This window comes from Periplaneta americana, chromosome 15 (genome assembly GCF_040183065.1).
Source record: "Periplaneta americana isolate PAMFEO1 chromosome 15, P.americana_PAMFEO1_priV1, whole genome shotgun sequence".
Classification (NCBI taxonomy): Eukaryota; Metazoa; Arthropoda; class Insecta; order Blattodea; family Blattidae; genus Periplaneta; species Periplaneta americana.
The window spans coordinates 15,801,372-15,822,882 of record NC_091131.1 but is presented as its reverse complement, the minus strand read 5'-3'; the positions used below and the strand labels follow the sequence as shown (position 1 = coordinate 15,822,882).

At 33.9% G+C, this 21,511-nt stretch overlaps 1 protein-coding gene across 1 annotated transcript; it reads left to right on the top strand.

Annotated features, from left to right (window-relative positions):
* Nucleotides 1–3,026: 3,026 nt before the first annotated feature.
* On the top strand, nucleotides 3,027–17,849 carry LOC138714666 (cyclin-K-like). Its single transcript, XM_069846728.1, has 2 exons — nucleotides 3,027–3,278; nucleotides 12,970–17,849. Exons 1-2 carry the CDS (start codon nucleotides 3,153–3,155, stop codon nucleotides 13,291–13,293), a joined length of 450 nt encoding a protein of 149 aa, XP_069702829.1. The 5' UTR covers nucleotides 3,027–3,152; the 3' UTR covers nucleotides 13,294–17,849.
* The last annotated feature ends 3,662 nt before the right edge of the window (nucleotides 17,850–21,511 follow it).

Here is a 21,511-nt window from a genome sequence, read left to right as displayed (position 1 = left end):
AAATTAAACATAACGTAAACGTTAACTTAAGATTGTTAACGTTAGCGTAAAATAAAAAAGTCACACCATCAATGCCCATTCACAATGAAAATTAAATATAACGTAAGCGTTAACTTAATGGTGTTACTTATTGATTTTATGGTAACTTTTACAATCTTAAGTTGACGCTTACGTTATGACCAATTTTCATTGTGAATGGACCTTGATGGCATGGCTTTTTGATTTTATAGTAACGTTTATAATCTTAAGTTAACGTTTACGTTATGTTTAATTTTCATTATGAATGGGCCTTAATGGTGTAACGTATTAATTTTACGGTAACGTTTACAGTCTACGTAAATATAAGCATGAAAGCTTGAAGTTTGTAAGTTTTTATGTTCACGTCATATGCTTAAGTTTACGTTTATGTGAACTATATAATTCATCGTGAATGCTTACGTTAAATAATATAGGTACAAAGTTTTATGTTTAATACTGTGAATGAGGTATTAAGTTAACGCTGACGTTTCATTGTGAATGGCGTATACTATTAATCACAAGTATTATTCATAAGTAGGCCTATATATGAAATAATTATAAAAAATATATTATTATTAATCTTTAGATAAGGAACACTATCATCCAATTGTACAGACTCAGAAAGAAAATTTGGGAAACCTGAATTTTGTTTCTGGATCTGTACATATTTTAAATTTGTTGTACTTTGTGCTTAGAAAACTTTCAGCTCATATCTTATTCTGTTTGTAAGATATTTCTCCACGTAATAAAATTAGTAGTGCAGATTCGAACAAAGACAGAAATAGCTCTCTTCTCTGTCTTTCGATCTACTACTGCTGCTATCGATAAATGTGCTCAGGAAAGGTGAACAAACATAAGTTTATTAATTTAGCTTCTTAAATATTATTCACATGAGGATAGCGGCTTGGGCTTCTAAAACAAGCGATCCGAGGTTCGATTCCCCGCGTGAATAATGCAAGAAATTAATCTTACATCTACGGACAAGGCTTTTTCTGATGTCTTATGATTATCCTGTGTCATACCGAACCCATAACCAGGAAGGTCCACTTTAAATTTATGAGATGTCTAGTGCACGATCAAGCAAAGAAAGAAAGAAAGAACGTATCTTATGCATGTATATATTTACATGACAAAGTTAATAGGCCCTATACTTCGTATAAAGTCTATAGTTTTGGATAACCATGTCTTCTTTTGATAATTCTTCCACTATCCGCTAAAACTCAAGACACTTTCTTAGGAATTTATTTCTATATCCTATGTCTTTTCTGTTTCCTTTCACCCTTGACATAAATATGTTTCCTACTTCCGTTACATCCTGTTATCCTATTACAGTGTGTAACAGAAACAGTTTTCAATCATATCTGTCGCTCCGACAACAGTTTCCGGTAGAAAAACGTCTATCTATAGCAGTGATGTCAAAGAAAGCGCATTTTTCTGACCTCGACGTCATGCGCGGGCATCAAGCGCTAAGAACGGAAAGAGGAAGGGTTGTGTATATGAATAAGTAACCTGTTGGATTAAGAAAACAGTAGTCCACAAACTACAAACGGAACGTGAAATTTTATGCCGTTATTTTTATATGGCTTATTTCTGTTTGATATTATCTATATTGTCTGTAAAACAAAAGTACTAATATCAATTTCTTAATATTGCAGTTGTGTTTTAAATCTTAATAACATAATAGAGAGTTAAGAACAATATTCACATAAATGCCACAGTAGTACAACTATATTGTAGATAAATGGCTGAAACACATCATTCATAAAGAAAGTGATATCCGAAGAAAAGAGATTGAGTGTGATATGATAAGTTGGAATTTATATTGATGATACTTTTAGCCTTATAAAAGTAATCAATAAACTAATCAAAACAATATTACAGTACAAAGCAAAGTTACCTAGGTACTGTATCTGTTTTAAGTGTAACCAATATTCCATAACAAAATTATTATCGCATTATGCTTTTAAGGTGATACTGGTGAACAACTTCTATCACCAGAATATTCAATTATTTTCTCGAAATCTGCTGAAGCTATAGACTGACATTTTCACAACACATGGGCACGTATATTTTGCTTATGATGTAACAGTAGTTGCTTTGTTAATTAATTTCCTTACAAACAATTTCCATGCGAATATTTTCAAAATTTTCAATACACTCTCTTCAGTAATACGTATATACGGTATATTAGATTTACGAAAACATTCTGTAAGGCTACTAAATAAATATAAGAAAAGTTGAGAAAATATTTCTTTTGAATAAAAAAAAATCAAACTTGTAAAAAATGAGCATTAAAATTAAAACTTACATTCTTATAATGCACTTATACTTCTCAAGCAAATCTAAAAATTAACATGGATACAGTTTTAATAAGTTCTCTTCCCTTTATCTATTGAATCAGTGCTGGCTGTCCCTGAATATAGCTCGACCAAGCGGCATATACTAGCTACCTCTTTCGTCTGTCTCTTTCCTTTCCGCTGTAAAGCGCTCAGGCTCTCCTGAGCTCTAAAGCGCGTGCTTGCTCCTATGGGCTTCAATTAACATGACTGATCTAAAGGATAAACGTACCAATGATCATATTTGTTTTCATAATTTCATTTTCCGACGAAGGAAGACTTGCTAATGACTTTATTGCAAATCAAAAATTCATTTCCTTAGGTGGAATATGAACCTTCGATACTAGACCCAGAGGCAACACAGTAACCGTTACACTTGGCCACGCGTAAGCCATGTTCTTCATTCAGAAACTGCGCAAATATCATTTCAGAGCATAGTATGATGTCACAGACTGTCAGAACAAGCAATCGGTAGTGCTAAAAGGATATCACCATTATAAGTGAAATTCCACTAAATCTAAACACGAACTTGCCGCCTGATTCCTGCAGCCTGGAATACAAAGTAGTGGACATCCACAGATAAGGCCAGACTGGCCTCCGAGAGCAGACTGGTAGAGTGATCCAAATACCACTCGTGGTTCGACTTCGACCCTCTTATCTGGTAATTTTATTAACTTACTCCTCTTTCCAGCTTTTCCCCCTGTTGGCTCCAAGATATTGAAAAAAGTCAACTTCGACTCTTTCGACACGAAGTTATAAATTCAGTTCATTAAAATTCGTTCTCCTGTGCAGAGCAACATGAATAACATTATCGTCATAGTATTCCTGCTGCTCGTCGCAGTCACAGCGACGTCGACGACTGCGTCCGACGATCAACGAGATATCGCACAGAAGAGCAGACAAACAGACGGCTGCGATGTATTGGTAATAAATTGTGCAATAGCTCCTAAAATATACGCCAACGATCATAACATTTAACTACACAATCTCCGAGTCTGTACTTAAGTCATTTCAATGTTAAGTTGCTTTATCACCGATACTTGAAATACGCAATTTTACACAAATAATATTATTCATTTAATAATAATCTTGTTTTCAGCTCTATATCAGAAATAAATTGTTTAGTCTCATGTGTGACTCCATCGGTAGCGTTCATAGCTGTAAATACAGGGCAGTCGGGTTCAAATCTCGACAAGAAAGTCAAGCTCAAGCTGGTTCGACCGGGAATATATCCCTTCAATCTGAATTCCGGAAAAATGTTTAATTATAGGCCTATTCCGAAAGAAGTATATAATAATAATAATAATAATAATAATAATAATAATAATAATAATAATAAATGACACTCGGGAGGAAATTAAACGCAGAATAAATATGGGAAATGCGTGTTATTATTCGGTTGAGAAGCTCTTATCATCCAGTCTGCTGTCCAAAAATCTGAAAGTTAGAATTTATAAAACAGTTATATTACCGGTTCTTCTGTATGGTTGTGAAACTTGGACTCTCACTCTGAGAGAGGAACATAGGTTCAGGGTGTTTGAGAATAAGGTGCTAAGGAAAATATTTGGGGCTAAGCGGGATGAAGTTACAGGAGAATGGAGAAAGTTACACAACACAGAACTGCACGCATTGTATTCTTCACCTGACATAATTAGGAACATTAAATCCAGACGTTTGAGATGGGCAGGGCATGTAGCACGTATGGGCGAATCCAGAAATGCATATAGAGTGTTAGTTGGGAGACCGGAGGGAAAAAGACCTTTAGGGAGGCCGAGACGTAGATGGGAGGATAATATTAAAATGGATTTGAGGGAGGTGGGGTATGATGATAGAGAGTGGATTAATCTTGCACAGGATAGGGACCGCTGGCGGGCTTATGTGAGGGCGGCAATGAACCTTCGGGTTCCTTAAAAGCCATTTGTAAGTAAGTAAGTAATGTTTTATTTTCGCTGGCAGAGTTAAGGCCATAAGGCCTTCTCTTCCACTCAACCAGTCTTAATCAATACGATACATATTTAAATTACGAATATTTACACTACACTTAAAAGGTTCTCCAGTAATATTCTTCAGTTAAGTTTTAACGACTAGTAGACTACATATTTATTTAAAGTTAGATACTCGTACCTATAAGGTAAAGTAGTAACATAGGGCCGTATTCATAGACATTTTTAGCTCGGGCTTCCGGTGGATGATCATCGTTTTTCGTATTCATAAACCAGTGTTAGCGATAGGATATGATTTGAATTCTGTACAAGTAACCAGTGGATAGCCGGGGCTAGCATAGTACGCTCGTAGCGCGTGCTGCGAAATGTCTATGAATAGCACTCTTAATTTATGAGCTAATTTAATTCAATCAATTATAATTAATTTGAGATTTGAGATAGCTAGTAAAATGATGAAAATTAATTTAATATAAGCTTACTAGAACCATTTTACAGGGGGGAAAAAATATATAGCCTATATATATAAATCTAAAATACATTTCTATAATGAGAATATTAATGTAATTGCCATTAGAGGTTTTGTAAATCTATTTAGAGAAATTAATGATAATAGTTATATGTAATAAATATTAATATGAATATTAATAAAATATACAGTTTCGGTGAAAATAATTTCAGTTTCGGAAAATAGTAATAAAATTCAGAACATCTAAAGTTAATTTTAGGAAAAGGAAAATTAGTTTCGGAAAGGTAACCCTAATTTTGGAAACTTTCAATATTAGGTACTTAAATTATTTTATCTTATTTTCATTTTCAATAATTTTGTACTAAATTGGATGCAGTTTCACTAAATTAATATAAATTATGATGAGCTTAACAATTCCTGTTGCCATGTAAACGATATTGTCAAAAAAACATTGTTCATTGAATATTTGTGTGGCTACAAGATTTCTGTTCTCTTGAAATAATATGAAGAATCTATTTTATTTTATTTTAGCGTGTATACAATAAAATTATATTCAGGGTGAACAGTCGGTGATTTCATTAATTCCAGGGAGGTATTATTTGAGATATTTCAAACAAAAAAGTGTAATACAATTTTGCTCGTTTTTGCTGCCTTTTCGAGATAAAAATTGTTTTATATTAAATATTTCATAGCGTGTTCTGGGAAAGCCATTGATTTAAATCCAAATATGTTCAGTCAGTTTAAGAGAGCATTGTATTACGATAACATATGTTTGAAATAATTTAGTTTTTTTCTTTTAAATGTGCAGACATTTGATCGGAACAAATTAAACTTTTCGTTCTGCAAAGGAATTTTACAATATTACATTTACTCGTATCAAATTTCTACACATTTAAAGGACAAAACTAAAATTATTTCAAACATTTATTATCATAATAACTGATTGAATGTCTCTCAGTGAAACGTACAGCAGAGTTCATATAGGTCAGTTTCTGTCAGATGCGTTTCCAATTCACTGTGGGCTAAAGCAAGGAGATGCACTATCACCTTTACTTTTAATTTTGCTCTAGAGTATGCCATTAGGAAAGTCCAGGATAACAGAGAGAGCTTGGAATTGAACGGGTTACATCAGCTGCTTGTCTGTGCGGATGACGTGAATATGAGGTGTTTGGTGCAAAAACCAGATAAGTCCACTTTTGGTCGAAAACGAGTTAGAGTATGCATGATATATAATACGACAGTGAGCATCTTTTGGTGCAAGAACCAGAGTTGTGTGGACTTATCTGAATGAGATATGCTTAGTTGCCAACAGAGACCGTGGGTGTGTTTGGAGCAAGAATCAGACTAGTCCTGGACTTGTCTGGTTCTTGCACCAAAAGATGATAGCACAAGTGTAGCAGTTGTTTCCTTTTAGTAAAATGGCTGCATGAACGAGATGTAGTGTAGCTTTGTCAGTTTATTGTGTGTTTCAAACATGTCAACTGATAATTCAAGCAGTGATAGTGATAATGGTGAACATTCAAGGATAAGAAAGCGTGATCCCAGTAAATGGAAAATAAACAGAGACAAAGTGAAAAGATTAAAGGGTGAATTATTATGTCTCATGCAGCTCGTGAAATAGGCCCTGCATATAATTGTAGGCGAAAATATGTTGATATATTGGACGGAGAAGAAAAAAAGGAAATAATAACCAAGTTCAACTGTCTTTTAAGTAAGAAAGCACAAGATGACTTTTGTGTGCATCCATTACACCAAGATCTATTCAACGACGAAGGCCTAGAAAAGGTGAAGATTCAGGGGTTCTTAACTTCTCATGTGCATACAAGTTATGTGACAGGGACTTTGGCATTATTGAAAAGAAGAAAAGGCATATAACTGGATTGATTAGTCCTGACGAATGTCAATAACTTCTCAGGAAATCATCTACGTTATTTACAGTTGTTCCTGTCACACAAACCATGTTCAAATCTTCAGATACCATTTCAAACCTTTGTTTAAAGGAAACATGAAAACAAGAATTTCAATATAAAATCTCAATATAAAGTATTTCAATACACACCAACGCTCTACCACTGAGCTACTCGGGAACTCTAACCGACACCGATCCAATTCTTCCCTCTAATCCACAGACCTCAAAGTGGGCTGACAACCGTCAAGCAACCAACTTCGAGTGCACACTAACAGTGACGTCACTGTTCGTTAACAGAAAACCACAATTTAAGTCACACGGAGTTAGTGTGCACTCGAAGTTGGTTGCTTGACGGTTGTCAGCCCACTTTGAGGTCTGTGGATTAGAGGGAAGAATTGGATCGGTGTCGGTTAGAGTTCCCGAGTAGCTCAGTGGTAGAGCGTTGGTACGTTAAACCAAAGGTCCCGGGATCGATACCCGGCTCCGGAACAATTTTTCCCTCGAAATTATTCAAATCAACTTTACAGGGAGTTATACCTGAAAATCTTGATTTGCATAATACACGTCACTGTTCGTTAACAGAAAACCACAATTTAAGTCACACGGATTTAGTGTGCACTCGAAGTTGGTTGCTTGACGGTTGTCAGCCCACTTTGAGGTCTGTGGATTAGAGGGAAGAATTGGATCGGTGTCGGTTAGAGTTCCCGAGTAGCTCAGTGGTAGAGCGTTGGTACGTTAAACCAAAGGTCCCGGGATCGATACCCGGCTCCGGAACAATTTTTCCCTCGAAATTATTCAAATCAACTTTACAGGGAGTTATACCTGAAAATCTTGATTTGTATTTCAATACAGTTCCCAGCACAAATATATATTGAAAGTCAGCCAACATCAATAGGCAACTGTTTTTTCAGGGTTCAGTTTTCTGAAGAAAACAACCAACGGAGAGCTTGGTTTCCAGAGATATTATTGTACAATGGGCCATTGCCTGTTTAAAGGGCTAAAAATATGAATATGTGATGAAACTGGCAATGATATACTGTACATTGCTTCAGCAGACATGGGGTTCTACGAGAAAATGTATCATTCTCAAGGTAGTGCCAATGAAGCTAGTGAACATAGCTCAGATGATTCTGAAGAAGAAGTTAAAGACTTAGAGTGGATGCTGTATTTCAATTAATTTTATTTCCTGTTTTCTCTATTTGATTATCAAGTTAACGCACAATATTTTATTAACTTGTTACTGACATTGAATAACCTACTAAATACAATAGGCCTACCGGTATTATCTTTATATAATGCATCTTTCTTTCTACTAAATTGTGTTTCCTTTTATATTTTAATGTACTATATTTATTTCTGTACAGTATTACCAATTTTATACGTTATGGTATTCTGATAAATTTATGATGATTATTATTTTTTTAATTTTAGTAGGTTATTTTACGACGCTTTATCAACAGCTTAGGTTATTTAGCGTCTGAATGAGATGAAGGTGATAATACCAGTGAAATGAGTCTGGGGTCCAACACAGAAAGTTACCCACCATTTGCTCATATTGCATTGAGGGAAAACCCCGGAAAAAACCTCAACCAGGTAACTTGTCCCAACCTGGAATCGAACCCGGACCACCTGGTTTCGCGGCTAGACACGCTAACTGTTACTCCAAAGGTGTGGACGACGACGACGACGTTGATGATGATGATGATTATTATTATTATTATTATTATTATTATTATTATTATTATTATTATTATTATTATAATTATTATTGTAAGTATTTAAATATAGCATGAAACCATACATATAATTTAATCATTCAGTTCAACAGAATTGATTGAGAATGTAAACAGTGTAGTTTGATAACTATTCTTTTGGCATTTGTACACTTAAATATTTCAAAATTGAAGAGAAATTTTTATAAATGCAAAAATTTGCACTTTTGCAGTATAATATGATTCACATGTAAAATATATTGTAAGATTATTAATAGTTAATAACAAAATAATGATCTTGCATTGTTCATATATTGTTTTAATGATATTTACTTAGATAATAATGGTCTTTCCCAAATCATATGTCAGATTTTAAATGTTTGGTGCAAAACCCAGATAAGTCCAAATAAATATATAATTAATTTTAAAATGGACATCTATAATTTTATAAATTGATATTCATATATAACAAACAAAAAACATACAGAAATCGTTCAGTACTATTACATTTGTACAATTCCTAAAAATAATGCCTTCAATGGATGCCAAACTTTGTTTTTGCATTTACTCCAAAAGTGTTTTTCTGGACTTATCAGGTTCTTGCACCAAACCCCTCCTATGTTAGAAGAAAATCCACAGACGATTAGGAAAAACATGGCAATTTTACTGGAAGCAAGTAAAGAGAAAGGTTTGGAAGTAAATCCCGAAAAGACAAAGTATATGATTATGTCTCGTGACGAGAATATTGTACGAAATGGAAATATAAAAATTGGAAATTTATCTTTTGAACAGGTGGAGAAGTTCAAATATCTTGGAGCAACAGTAACAAAATATAAATGATACTCGGGAGGAAATTAAACACAGAATAAATATGGGAAATGCCTATTATTATACGGTTGAGAAGCTTTTATCATCCAGTCTGCTGTCAAAAGATCTGAAAGTTACAATTTATAAAACAGTTATATTACTGGTTGTTCTGTATGGTTGTGAAACTTGGACTCTCACTTTGAGAGAGGAACATAGGTTAAAGGTGTTTGAGAATAAGGTGCTTAGGAAAATATTTGGGTCTAAGAGGGATGAAGTTACAGGAGAATGGAGAAAGTTACATAACACAGAACTGCACGCATTGTATTCTTCACCTGACGTAATTAGGAACATTAAATCCAGACGTTTGAGATGGGCAGGGCGAATCCAGAAATGCATATAGAGTGTTAGTTGGGAGGCCGGAGGGAAAAAGAATTTTAAGGAGGCCGAGACGTAGATGGGAAGATAATATTAAAATGATTTGAGAGAGGTGGGATATGATGATAGAGAATGGATTAATCTTGTTATGGATAGGGACCAATGGCTGGCTTATGTGAGGTCGACAATGAACCTCCGGGTTCCTTAAAAGCCAGTAAGTAAGTAATAACTGATTGAGTATATTGGGAATTTAATGAATGGCTTTCCAAAGGCACGCTATGTAATTTCTCATATAAAACAATTGTAATCTCGAAAACGAAGCAAAAACGAGGAAAATTGTATTCAACGTTTTTGTTTGCAACACCTCAAAAATAACCTTCAAAATTAATGACTTTACTTACGGTTCACCTTGTATACATAGGCCTACATATATTGTAAGTGTAACTATATATCTTAAAACATTAGAACCTTCAACTCCGAAATTGACCTCATTTTTTTCTGAGTTTGCTACCATTTCCGATGCTGAATTTACGTTTTACGAAATTAATATAAGTTTTTCAGAAATTGAGATTAGTTTCTCCGAAATTGATATTGAAATGGTGTAATGTCACTCTATAACTGATAAATGAGAAAAATTTTCTAATCCTAAGTTTACTGTATCCTCTTCTGAGTTTGATGATTTCCTAAATTGAGATTAGCTTTTCCGAAATTGAGGTTGAAAAGGTGTAAAGTTACTACATACTGTAGGTGAAAAATAAGAAAAAACTTGAAATTTTAAACTGACTTCATTCTTTTCTTAGTTTTTTTATCATTTCCTATAGCCTATTGAATTCACATTTTCCGAAATTGACTTTTTTTTTCTGAACGTGAATTAACTATTTCCGAAACTGAGATTAGCTTTCTGAAATTAAAATGCGCTCTTTCCGAAACCGAGATTAGCTCTTCTGAAATTGAGGCTGAAATTTGTAGTGTTACTATAGGCTGAAAAAATGAGGAAAAACCTTCATATCCTAAAACGACTTAATTCTTTTCTGAGTTTGGTGTCATTTTCTATTATTGAATTTACATTTTATGAAATTGAGATTACCTTTGCCAAAAAAAAGTTTTTTTTTTCTGAATATGAACTAACCATTTTCGAAATTGAGGTTAACTTTCCCGAAATTAAAATTAGCTTTACCGAAATTGAGATTGAAAAGATATAGTCTTTGTATTGTGAATCATTTTGTATTCGTGATGTTATAAGAGAGACGTGGCGAAAATGTAATCGTGCGCCGAGCCACTGTGTAAGCTGCAAAGTGCATAGCACCTATGGAGGGAGACGGACCCCCGAAGGGACTGTCTGACTTATTAACGGTTTTTCATTTTCCTTACGTCAAGCACTTAAATATAATTTTATACAGTATAAGGTTACAAACTAATGTTTAGTGCGTGTAACGAAGAAAGAAACTAACAAGAAAACATGACACATTACCACAACCTAAAATTAACTGTCTTCAGAATGTCTCTGCGACAGAATTTCAAAATCAGTCGTAGTTGATCACAAAGGTATTTGCTTATCAGCCGTAATCTAAATTAGGTTTTTACTATTTTCATTATTGAAAATAATTTTTTCACAAACGTAAGTTGTAGCGAACATGGCTTCAACAGAGCAAGCGAAAGAACGAAGCTTCGGATATTTATTTTTTGGCAAAGATTTGAAAAGTTCAACATCTGTCAAGTCCTTACATCTATCTAGCTTTCATGGTTACATCACATTGTAAATCTGTGCATTTAAATTGAAGACCTAACCGCATTACTCGTACATTTGCTGAAAAAGGATCGAAATAATAATACTTAACCTTTTAATGTTTCATCAGTAACATGTAGTATAATGCTGTTTTATATTATACAACCGTTTTCCTCGTAATACTTGTGAACAAATCATACATTTAATATTCTCACCATATTGACAGCAAAAAAATGCATCCTCCCATCCTACTTTGAAACTTTCGTTCTTGTAGAGGTACATGGTTTCGAGAGAGACATTTGACGATACGCCACTCGCAGGTTAGAGACAAATACAAATGGAACGGAGTTTGACTCCAGTGAGTGAGAAGGTGGGGGTTGGGGGAGTTAGGAAGTAAGAGAAATGCACAGCTATCATTGCGAGCCACAATGTGCTCGTGAGTCGCATTTTCGCCACGGCTGTCTTAAGCTATAATACCTCATCAATATATCAAGCGTAATGATTGACTTTTGATGTTACGTGTATGTATGCATTTACATCTCTAATCATATGTGTTTATTTACTTTTTTTTTTTACATTTGAAGAGTCCACTGCAAGAATGATGGATGTCATTTGGAATACATTTCTCAGGAGAAGCAATTGAAAGTTTGAAATGCTTAGCGCTCAAAGCTTAACTGTGATTTTCCGATCATTACTGAACAATGACTATCAGTGTTAATGCCATGTAACTCTCTATGTACATTCTATATGTCTAAAGCTATGCATTGACAGTCTTGGTTCATTTTCGACAAGAAAGTGACATACATCATTCTTGCAGTGGACTCTTCATTTAATACACACTGAAAATACTAGATTATTTACTGTAAGAATATTTCATTGAATAAAAATTGGTTTGTAGTGCGCTCTGAAAGGGTGATTTTGATATAATTATTTAATAACATTCGCTGCAACAATAAAATAAAAAGGAAAAACATTAATAATTTCAAGGGAAAAATTGTTCCGGGGCCGGGTATCGATCCTGGGACCTCTGGTTGAACGTACTAGCGCTCTGCCAACTGAGCTACCCGGGAACTCCACCCGACACCGTCTCAACTTTTCCCTTTATATCCACACAACTCGCGTGGGCTGACGAAACGCCAGAGACCCACATCGAGTGCACACAATCTCTGTGTGACTTGAAATTGTGGTTTTCTGTTAACGTACACAGTGACGTATCATATTATGCAAATCTAGTCTTTCAGGTAAAGCTCCCTGTAAAGCAGATTTGAATAATTTCAAGGGAGACGGTGTGGAGTGGAGTTCCCGGGTAGCTCAGTTGGCAGAGCGCTGGTACGTTCAACCAGAGGTTGCGGGATCGATACCCGGCCCCGGAACAATTTTCCCCTTGAAATTATTCAAATCTGCTTTACAGGGAGCCTTACCTGAAAGACTAGATTTGCGGAAAAAAATTAAATTAAAATAAAATAGAACCATACAGTAAGGAATGACAGGCTACTTGAAGTAAAGGTCAATGTACACTGGCGTTCAAAGATACCTGATCCCTTCTAATCGACAGTGATCGATAACTTGTTCGTGTAAATGTGGCTCCTTTAGTTATAACTTTTATGAATAGACGGCAAAGACAAAAGTGTCTGTTCTTTGTCACTCATCCAGTAATGTTCTGTGTTCGCATTGCAGAGCGAAGACCAGGCGCCTGCCCGCATGAAGAGGGCCGCGTTGTCACCGCGGATGTTCAAGTTGTTCTACAACATGATCCGCAGGAGCGTCCCCAAACTCCGGAAGGGTCTGTCGCCTCGCCCGCGGTTGCCCAGGCGTCCTCGCCGCCCTAAACGACCGCCGCCATCCAGACCTGGTTTGCCGCAGCCCGAGCCAGGACCCGAACCCTTGCGACCTCCAGTTCCTTATCCCTATCCCAACATCCCCAGAAGACCGCCTATGCCTCATCGCTTCCCGCCAGGGCCAATGAGTCCCTACCTTAAAAACATGGCCCATCCCTTCTAGGATGGCAACTGCTCGTACTGAAGGAGTACCTGATACGACAACCACTTCTTCGCAGTTTAGTTGTGCCTGTATTGCTTTTCCTCGTCACAAATGAATTTAATGTCTAATGTGTTTTAATAATACCCAGAAATTTATTACAAAAGTGGAGTCGTAGTTTCCTTAACAAGAGCTCGTGAGGTTCAGCTATGCATTCTAAATAAAAGTAATGCCTAGAGGCTAGCAAAATATGAAGAATGTTTGCCAAAACATGATATTTACTTCATAAAAATATTAAATAATTATTTTAATCATATATTCATTCTTAAACAGTCTGGAGGAAGTTTAGATCATCATTTACAAAATATTAATAGTTTTGTCTATGTTTCATATCCTACCAAATGAAATAAAATGTACATCTTGATTATACAACTTTTAACACTGTATCACTTCGGAATATGTATGGTAAGACTTTCCTGTGTTAAATAATACATCACACTAACATACGAAAACAAAAACACACACAAAATTGCTACCTCATTCAAGAAATTAAATTACAACATCACATACAGAACAAATAACACTCTACAAAAACACCTCAACACACAAACAACACAAACAAACAAATACAACCACACAGGCGTATACAAACTCAAATGTAACACCTGCAACAACTTCTACCTAGGACAGACAGGCAGATCGTTTCAAACACATTACAAAGAACACATCACAGCCATAACAAAATTACAAAACACCTCCACATATGCAGAACACATCACAAATGCTAACCACACCCACACAGACATGGAAATACTACACATCCAACCAAAAAGCCAGAAACTCAACATACTAGAACAATATGAAATATACAGACACACAAAAACACACCCCAACGAAATTCTCAACACACAACTCAACTTCAAAACACACACACTCTTTGATTCTACACTATACCACAGGAACACACCCTCACAGGAAAGAGAACAAGTGGTGCCAAGACCAACAACGACCCGTTCTGAAGATGACCCATAAATAGGTCGAAACATGTAAACGAGGTACGTTGAAATTTAACACAGGAAAGTCTTACCATACATATTCAGAATAAAATATTCTAAATTTGTATAACTGAACAGTTTCATCATCATCATCATAATCATCATCATCATCATCAAATCTTTACCTGAACGCAAGAACTAGGTATAACTCAAACGTTTTACACTGAGGAGGAAAAAGGTAACTTCTTACACTGGCTGCACTCAACACTGGTTGTAATAAGACACAAGTAACTTTTCTATATTTTCTGACAAAAGATTTCATCTTCTGTCAGTTAATATTATTCTGTACGATGAAAATTTTATGAAGTTCCAAAAAGAGGAGAAAAGAGGAGAGTAGGCTCATAGACAGCAAAATTGATCGTTTAAACCCTCTTTAAAGTCCACATTTTTTCTTTAACGTCTTTAAAACTTTGGTGACATGATTCTTGGGAGTAAACTAAGCAATTTATATAATTCAAACTTCAAAATTGAATTTATGGGCCCAGAGACAAATTTGTTTGGGAAAACAATCACATTTCAGACCTACCTAACTCCATTAGAAATTAACCTAGGGTGAAACTTATTTCACCAAAATGATCGCCTCTCTGTGGAGAATACTACATAACAAAATTAGTTATCTTAAACCATTCAAATGATATGCCACATTGACATGAAAGCACTTTAGAAAAAATATATTATTAAGTTATGGGTGGAATAAAATAATTATAATCGATTAAAATAATAATTTTAGTTTACAACATAGCCATGTGTTTAAGCTTTAATTTTGTGTCTCAATGACGTCGTTTTCCCAATTGGAAGTCTACTTTTTGTCCGTCGGAAGGATAATAAATGTTAATATTGTAGTTGCAATCCCCTGGTAGAGGAGAAAAGAAAGTCTAATGGTCTTATCTCTACCAAGTTAAATAAACACATGTACTGTATATATTATACTATATATTAAATGTCGAAAAATGTGAAATAGGAGAAAACAGACAATGAAGATGGCGTAAGGTACAGAAAATATAGTACTCTTAGGCCTATATTATAAATTCCCAAATAATTATGAAATTATTGAGATAATGAGATGAACAAAAAATATTTATCAAAATTTTGAAGAAATCTGACATTTGGTTATTTAACGACGCTGTATCAACTACTAGGTTATTTAGGGACGATGATATTGGTGATAGCGATATGGTATTTGGTGAGATGAGGTCGAGGATTCGTCATAGATTACCTGGCATTCACCTTACGGTTGGGGAAAACCTCGGAAAAACCCAACCAGATAATCAGCCCAAGCGGGGATCGAACCCGTGCCCGAGCGCAACTTCAGACCGGCAGACAAGTGCCTTAACCAACTGAGCTACGACGGTGGCCATAATATTGTACAATTGTTTAAAATAATTTTTAAAAAGGGCCTCGTTAAGTAACTGTCACGTGATTTCCCCTATTTCGACGACCCTACGACATAAGCACTCCGACGGACAATAGTACTACCATAAACTGGGGTAAAGAGGATCACATGTGGTAAAGTGGATCATATGTGTATTGTTAGATAAGTCAGCGCCACATGGTTCACACATGCAAAGAAAACTATTTTTAGTGGCACTTATAGAAGAAAGGTTTTCTTTTCATGTGTGATCTATGTGGCGCTGACTTATCTAGGCAATACACATATGATCCACTTTACCACATGTGATCCTCTTTACCCCAGTTTACGGTACGTATCACACAGAATGATACAGAATCACCCATGAACTAACGTATATAGAAATATGCTCAGAACTAAAATTAAAATTAACCCAGAAATAAAAATCCTCTACTACAGCACAGCTGGTACAAAGCACATTTTACCAGAATACATACTTCTGAATACCTATTTAACCCATTCTACTTGTAATTTCATTGTAATCTATTGTCTATTCAGATCCATTTAAGATCTACGTCTTCACTGTTTGTTTATAATGTAAGTTGTCTGTAGGTCCATTAATGATCTGATGATGGTTCAGTGGAACCGAAAACATTCATCTATCATGTAAAACAGCATATTTGTGTCTACCATATTGTGATTTGATAAGTCTGACGGTCTTAATAATAAAAACCTTATGATATAATATAATATTGTTTTATTTGATGTTCAGTCTAATTGACATATCACAATTTTAAAAAATTAATGACATTTACATATGTAAATGATCATTGGTGTTATGAAACTTAAGCAAACGTTTTCGCCCTTCGGACATCATCAGGCATTTTTTATACAATATCTTGTACATTTTATATCTTTTTGTGGAATCTGTACAAACTAATTAAAACTCAACCTATAATATATTGTTGAACCAACTATTTGAGATAAACTTGTGATAATTAACGATCTAAAATATAAAACACAGGTATAAAATTTAATATATAGCCTAAATAAAACAAACAAAATAGATCTAGCCACTGTATCAAATACAAAAATAAATAATACTACAATTACATATAGTAAGACAGTAAAAAATATAGGGGTATATTTAGATTCAAATTTAAATTTTCAAAGTCAAGTGACCTACATATGTAAGAAAACTTTTTCCATAATTCATTCCCTCAAACACTTAACCAATGTTTTACCTCTCAGCCTTAAAAAGAACCTGATCCAAACTTTAGTGATGCCCCACTTCGATTATTGCGATTCTTTATTCACGAATCTAAATACTGATCTTGCCATAGACTACAGCGTGTTCACAATATCTGCGTTCGTTTCGTTTGTAACACTAGAAAATTCGATCATGTAACACCGTCACTAGAATTGTTGTCTTGGAGTCCACTTAAAGAAAGAAGATTCTTCAACTCTCTCTTATTACTATTTAAAATCATCCACACCTCCACACCCTCTTACCTAGCATCTCGTTTTGTTTACCTTTCACTACCTCGAACCCGGAACATGTACCTTCTCTCTATTCCTCTGCACAGAACATCCTTCTACTCATCATCTTTCAGCATATCTATTCCACGCCTCTGAAATTCTCTCCCTGACCATGTCAGAGACTGTCGGACAATATCAAAATTCAAATTTAAATTAAAAAATCACATTCTAGTTCGTAAAATTGCTTGTTGAACACCTGTCAGGTTGAGCAACTTCACCTTAACCCATGACATATAGTGAATATTGTAACTATGCTCTTGTAAAATTGAAAATTAATATGTAATGTATTTATTATTATTATTATTATTATTATTATTATTATTATTACTATTATTATTATTATTATTATTATTATTGTCAGTTATTAATATCATCATTGCTATCTCTGTTTTCTTTCTTTTTGTTGTATTAGCTCGATGAGAGCACTATAATGTACTTTTGACTCTGTTGACCCTCTATAGGGCTTTAACTTAATTTGTATCATTTTCATCAGTGTTTGTATTTCTTTTTTGTATTTATATGTGCTATCTGGTAGGATGGAAGAGAAGGCCTTATGGCCTTAATCCTGTCAGATTAAATAAATTATTATTATATTATGATTATTATTATTATTATTATTATTATTATTATTATTATTATTATTATTAAATAAAATTGTAGCTGACATGTCTATCTCATATTTAAATAATGACATATGAAAATGCAAACATGATAAAACTAAGTATTTGGTTCCTCTTTAAACTTCATAATAGCTTCCATTAGTTGGATATTTGTTGCGAGTCTTGGTCCCTGGTACATCACTCGTTTTTTAGTGAAGTATTCTGAAATGTATTGATTATTCTAATCAATTTTGGATGGAAAATCTTGTATAATACAAACGATAAAATTGTGATCGGAATACTCACATTTAAGAACGCGTGTGTAGCACTGGGTTATCATGACGACAATTTCACTGAATCAGTTTTGTGGGATTGGGTTTTATCCGTAACGAAGCGTAAGTACCAAATGTATAAGGCGTTAGATACGAGAAATTATGATAATTGTATGAACATACTTACGTTAAATTATGGCTGAGCTAGTTGCGATGCGTCATATGCCATAATTTAAATATAAGACAGACAGGTATGCTACAATTTTATTTATATATTAAATTTTATACCTGTATTTTATATTTTAGATCGTTAATCATCACAATTTTATCTCAAATAGTTGGTTCAGCATTATATTATAGGTTGTGTTTTAATTAGTTTGTACAGATTCCATAACAAGACATAAAATATACAAGATATTGTATAAAAAATGCCTGATGATGTCCGAAGGGCGAAAAAGTTTGCTTAAGTTTCATAATACCAATGATCATTTACATCTGTAAATGTCATTAATTTTTTTAAATTGTGATATGTCAATTAGACCGAACATCAAATAAAACAATATTATATTATATCATATTGTATCGACTATCTGAATATCTTCCATCATGCTTTCTAAGATAATAAAAACCTTGATAATTTGTATAGCTTATCGGACCCAACATGGTTTTTGAAATAAATTTTTTCTAACATAAAACTGTGGACCAAGGACTAAAACAAATTTCAGTTTTCGCTTTAAAAATTGTCCTCCTGCAAACAGAAATATTAGAGGGATTTATTTTGTGTGAAAATTTATTAATTGTGTGTCAAGTAATAAGGGGATAAAATAGAGTTTTAAAAAATTAGATAAAAACTGCACCAAAGTTAGATAGGTAAGTATCTTAAGCGGAACAAGGATCTAAACTAAAATTTTCTCCAGTACAGGATCGAGTCTGAAAAACTTTTCAGAACTGATTCGAGCAATTGTAATGTTCCTTTGTAGTTCAGAGATAATAAAACAATACCAGGTCTTGTGCATAAGGTTTAGGTCTACAATTATGTATTCGGTACTCAAAGTTAAGGAAACTATTGGCTCTGCCACATATTCAGCAATTGAGAACTTTACGCGTCCACAGTGTCCAATAACTGAAGGCAGCGCCAGCAGCAGCAGCAGAAGAAGATGGCTGACGAAATTGAGTTGTCACGGAAACTGAACAATCTTAACACTAACAATAAGTATTATAAAATTAATTAACTTAAAATAACATGTTAAATTTCTAAATAATGATATTTCAAGTAACGTAATAGTTATGATGTATTTAATTTTATATTTATTTATGTCCAATTATACTCGAATAAATAAAGTTATGATTTTAAATGTATTGTATTTACTGAGCGTGAAGTAAAAATCAAATAAACCCCTTAGTTTAATAGAATTTAAGCAAGCAGAGAAAATAACTCAAAAACGATAATTACAAAACGGGAAATAAGTTGACACACAAGATGGAAATTGAGAGGTCTAGAGCACAAGGGATTTAAGTGGCATAAACTTAATGTTAACGAAAATGAGTTTAAGGTTAAGAGGTACACCTATTCATTAAAGTTCGGGTGTTCCACCAATCAGAAAATACCATTGTAGCAATATGAAAGAGCAAGTACAGATTATTCTCGGATATGCAAACGAAAGACAACAATAAATCAATAAATCACCTACAGTATATTTGAAATAAAGTCAGTTCTGTTACTATAATAATAAGTGTTAATTGTAAATAATATTCAAATAAATTCAATTTGTCATCTCGTTTTTCAATGACTAATTCAATTTCAAGGTTATATCAAGATTAATGTTTATTTTACTCTCTAGATTATATCAAGGTCAATGTGGACATTTGTTTCTCTGAAAAAATCAATACATTCGCGTCTGCGCACATCTCACAATTTACGAGGTATTGCACAAGGTCAGTTCCGCTCCTCAGTCAGATAAGAATAACATGAATACTTATGAATAATTTCAAGTTATAAATATGGTCGAGCATAAAAAGTCGTATGAAACTTGACTATAATGGTAATTAAGACGCTCGTATGAAAATTATGAAACTCGCTTGCGCTCGCTTCATAAACATACTCGCGTCTTAATTACTACCATTATAGGCTCGTTGCATAATGTACTATTGCAGATTACATAAAGGTTCACTAAGTGTAAAAATGTAATGTGTAATTTACAAAATACAATAAAAATTCAAACAATCTCACGAGTATGAAAAAAGTTGAAGTTTTTTAAACATACAGAATACCTCATTTATTTTCCTTCCCCAAAATAATGCTTCATCTCAGTCGCCAAACAAAAGTTGTCTAAGTACAATGGGGAATTAATACTATGGGCATATCTTTCTTGTAACTTTGTTCGTTAGGAAGGTACGAGTGATGACTTCATTTTTAAAGGTACCAATGACATTTTATTCAATTAATTATTTAACCACATCAAGGCTTGTTCAAAATGTATCACAATGTACCATTCTAATAAACAAAACACTGAGAGGTGCAAAAAATATGGAACTCATAGTGTACATACTGAATGTCCGAAGTGACACTTTGTAGCAATGCAATACCATCATTGGAACTTGTTTCATAAATGGTACCCTAAATGGCAGATGATATACCAGATTCTTAAGAACCATTTTCCCGGATCTTTTGAAGGCCATACCGGTACCCTTGAGAAACAGAATAATAATAATAATAGTAATAATAATAATAATAATAATAATAATAATAATAATAATAATAATAATAATGATAATTTATTTTAGCTGGCAGAGTTAAGGCCGTAAGGCCTTCTCTTCCACTCAACCAGTAAAAAGTATACATACATATGCATGAACTTACAAAGAATTCAACAATTTGATTTAGGTAAGAGTTACATGTATACAAGAGTTATTTAAGAATTAGGCAGAAAAATACAATCAACTATTAATTAAACAATGAAATACAAACTATGTAGCAGAATTAAGCTAAAATACAAAGAATGTTAATATATTTCAAATAATGTTACATAATAGAAAGAGATTATTATGAGACAATTTTGAAAATACAGCACTATCAGGATGCATGTCTAAAGGAAGAAGTAAAAATGTAGTCAGTGATAGTTTAAGTCAGTATGATTGGAGTGAAATACTAAGAAGGTTATCTTTTAAGCTGTATTTAAAAGTGTTTATTGTCTTGCAGCCCCTAATACTTTGTGACAGGGAATTCCATTGCCGCGAGGTGCATACTGTAAAAGATGATGAATAACGAGATGTTCTATGAAGAGGTATACTTAGCGCGCCACAGATAAGTGATCTGGTATTTACATCGTGGTTAGAGTGTAGATAAGAGAAACGAGACGAAAGGTAATTTGGTGTTGAGGTGTGCAGGATTCGAAAGAGTAAAGACAAAGACTGTAAAGTTCTACGTTC